The 3093-nt window shown below is 33.5% G+C and overlaps 1 protein-coding gene across 1 annotated transcript; it reads right to left on the bottom strand.

Annotated features, from left to right (window-relative positions):
• Positions 1–534: 534 nt before the first annotated feature.
• Positions 535–2664, bottom strand: LOC145087841 (mediator-associated protein). The gene is made up of 5 exons (XM_079025929.1): positions 2509–2664; positions 1820–1960; positions 1635–1716; positions 1410–1493; positions 535–1060 (listed from the first exon to the last, which is right to left on the bottom strand). Exons 2-5 carry the CDS (start codon positions 1946–1948, stop codon positions 744–746), a joined length of 612 nt encoding a protein of 203 aa, XP_078882055.1. The 5' UTR covers positions 1949–1960; positions 2509–2664; the 3' UTR covers positions 535–743.
• Positions 2665–3093: the final 429 nt, after the last annotated feature.

The following is a 3093-nucleotide window of genomic DNA, read 5'->3' as shown; positions in this document are numbered from 1 at the left end:
TGCTGTTTTATTTTATTTTATTTTTAAAATGACAAACGTATGCAAAATTTATTCTATTTCTTAATTATACATTTTGTCTACAACCAGATGTTAAACCCACAACCTGTTGCTGCTGAGGGACATCTTTCACCAACACCTCATACAGCTAAGCCATAATCTTTTGATACGTGTTGATATTTTACTTGATATACATTCCATCTCAAAATACTGATCTTGAATAGCTTCATCAACTCACCTCACAGTCAATGTAAAATAATTAAATGATCATGTTCTCAAAACAAACAAGTGTGATGCTTATACCTTAATCTAAAACAAGAAATGTGATGTTTATGCTCAAATGATTAAATCTAACACATTATTTATGGAATCATTCTGACTCAATAGCAAAGACTACTACTCTACATGATTGCAACGGTATTTTAGCAACCATAATTTTTTTATTTTATGCTCCACCCTTGACACTCTTGTCTCATTCTGTCAAAAAGGTAATAAAAGAAAAACCAAAATATGAACAACAATGTCAAATACGAGTACTGAAAAAAAAAGTTTCACAAAATTATCAAAACTAAAATATGAGCACAAACATTTTTGTGGGTCAAGAACTACAATAGCCAAAGAAATGTTGTTCTCATGTATATAAAGAATACAGGGAGCATAGGATTTCCAAAATTTTAGCTGTTACCCCCATTTAAAATGGTCTTACAAGTTGAAAGAAATAAACAAAATCCAACATATAATATACTTTAAGCCACATGTTTCTTTCTCTTTTTTGACTTTTTCTCTTGAGAATGATCCGAATCCTGCAAGGACATGCTGGAATTCAAATCCTTTGAACTTGATCGATGCTTCTTTTCTTCAGAAAGAGAGCTTCTATGCCCACTGCTATGAGTTCCTCTTGTTCTTGTACTCTTTGCAGGAGTTGAAAACTGATGACCAGAATTAGTCAATGAAGTTGCATTTGACCTTTCGTACATCTGTTTAAGCTTCTTTGTATCATCTTTTGGCACCTCATCAGCCTCCAGATAACGAACAAACGAAACTCGCCTTGTAATCTTACCAACTGTCAACATAATAATATTTAATAAACAAATCATATCAATTCTTTTGCTTATGTGTTCCATAAAAATAAACATAAGCAGAATGTATATATAAATAAATCACAGATACAATCCCAGTTATCAGTTCAATTTCAAAAGCCACTGAAGTTGCAACATCACCACTTTTAAGTAGGAAAAATATGGTGAAAAGTTGGACAGGTTTTTAAAGACATTATATGCTTAATTGAAGCCACAGGCACTACTTCATATATAGACAGTAGCAAAAGAGTATGAACATATTTGTATGCTTCAACATGAGGAAACAATGTCATTATGTGAAATTTAGAGTAAACTGAAGTTTGCAAACAATACCAATTTTTGAATCTGTTGCAGAAGATAGAAAGACCATGGCTTTTGGTTCCTGTGCAGCAAGGCTGACAACATCATACGACTTTCCTGACAAGATGAAAATATGAACATAAGAAGTGATAAAGATTGATACGTGAGTGTGAACAAACATTCTTGCATATCAAATAAACTTGATGTACATTGCACAATCTGCAGAATATTAGAAAGAAAGCTTAAACTTATGCTCACCAGATGAAGCTTCAAAACTGCCCAACTGCCCATCATCATTATTGAGGTTCAAGGAGAGTTGTTGCCCATCAAAATCGGGAACCTGCAGTGCCAACCAACAAACCATATGCTCAAATGGAAATTACAAAAAACTTCATTGACTAGATATGACTTAATGAAAAACCACAAGGAGGACTGCATTTTACCTGATCTTTAGGCCATTGTATGAGCCATAGTTCAGTAGAATCCGATGCATTTGGTTCAATTATAGGAGCTCTAGCATCATCCTGAAATTCTGGTGGAGGCTTGAATCCAGATTGGCTAGCATCACCCATTGAAATTTGCTCCTGCGTGTATGAATGATCAACAGCTTGGTGATGAAACAATAGCAGGTATACAAGAAATAATACGCCAGGAGGAAATCAGTAGCATCTATTGTTTATTCCCAAGTTACCAACATCAAAACATGTATATTATAATTGATATGTGAAACATGCATATTAATAAAGCACTATCCCTCTCAGGCATTTCATCAAACAGCTTGCCTGCAAACACATTCCTTTTTTTAAGGAACATTGTACACATACTAGCAAATCAGTAGCAGCAAACAGGTAGCAAATCAGTAGAAGCAAACAGATAGCAAATCAATTATCACCAAAAGTAAGAAATCAGCTAACAGAATTCCAGAGAAGAACTTGAACTTGCCGATTGGTATTAAAAAAAAATCTACAGAAATTTCGTATGGGAAGAAGGAAATCACGGAAAAAAAAAAAACCTTTTGGATAAAAAGAAATCGGCCAACAACATCAAGTGGCAGGTTCAAAGAAACAGAAAAAAAAAAAAATAAAAATAAAAAAATAAAATAAAAGGACTAAAGAAGGAAGAAAAATGGAACCTGGGGTTGGGTGCGACGGAGTTGTGGCTATCGAAGGTCTCCGACCGGTGGCTTCACAGGGGAGGCGACGGCGAGAAGGGAGAGTTGCGTGAGGAGCAGATAGCGAGAGGCCGTAAGCATAATGAGTTAGGTTTTATTAGGCAAGGGGTATATTGGGAGTTTTTGACCAAACAAGTGTTTTTGAAAATTTTATTTACTGATATTCACCATAGGTGTAGTTCTGAAAATTTTAGCTTTTATTTTATTTCTACTGCTTTTTTAATAAAAGGTGACACACATAAGGTGCAAATTTATAACGGGCTTAACGTGGAAAAAAGTGTCCAAATTTTATTGTCTTGTTTGTAGAATTGTTAACTAATATCATATTTTTTTTCTTAAAATTTCAGGTGAGATACATATAAAGCATAAGTATCCAAGAAGGCTGATGAAGATTCATGTTTATATTTATATTAAAAAAAAAAAAAAAAAAAAAAAAAAAAAAAAAAAAAAAAAACCTTGAAGTCAGCTTTAGATGAACATGCTTGATGTGGTTTTATCTGAAAGATTCACTTAATCTATCAACAAACAATCCTTTCTAAATCTAAG

The sequence above is a fragment of the Lactuca serriola genome, chromosome 2 (genome assembly GCF_051521515.1).
Source record: "Lactuca serriola cultivar US96UC23 chromosome 2, Lser_US96UC23_V15, whole genome shotgun sequence".
NCBI lineage: Eukaryota > Viridiplantae > Streptophyta > Magnoliopsida > Asterales > Asteraceae > Lactuca > Lactuca serriola.
The sequence above is the reverse complement of the archived record's forward strand: the minus strand, read 5'-3'. Positions and strand labels throughout refer to the sequence as shown.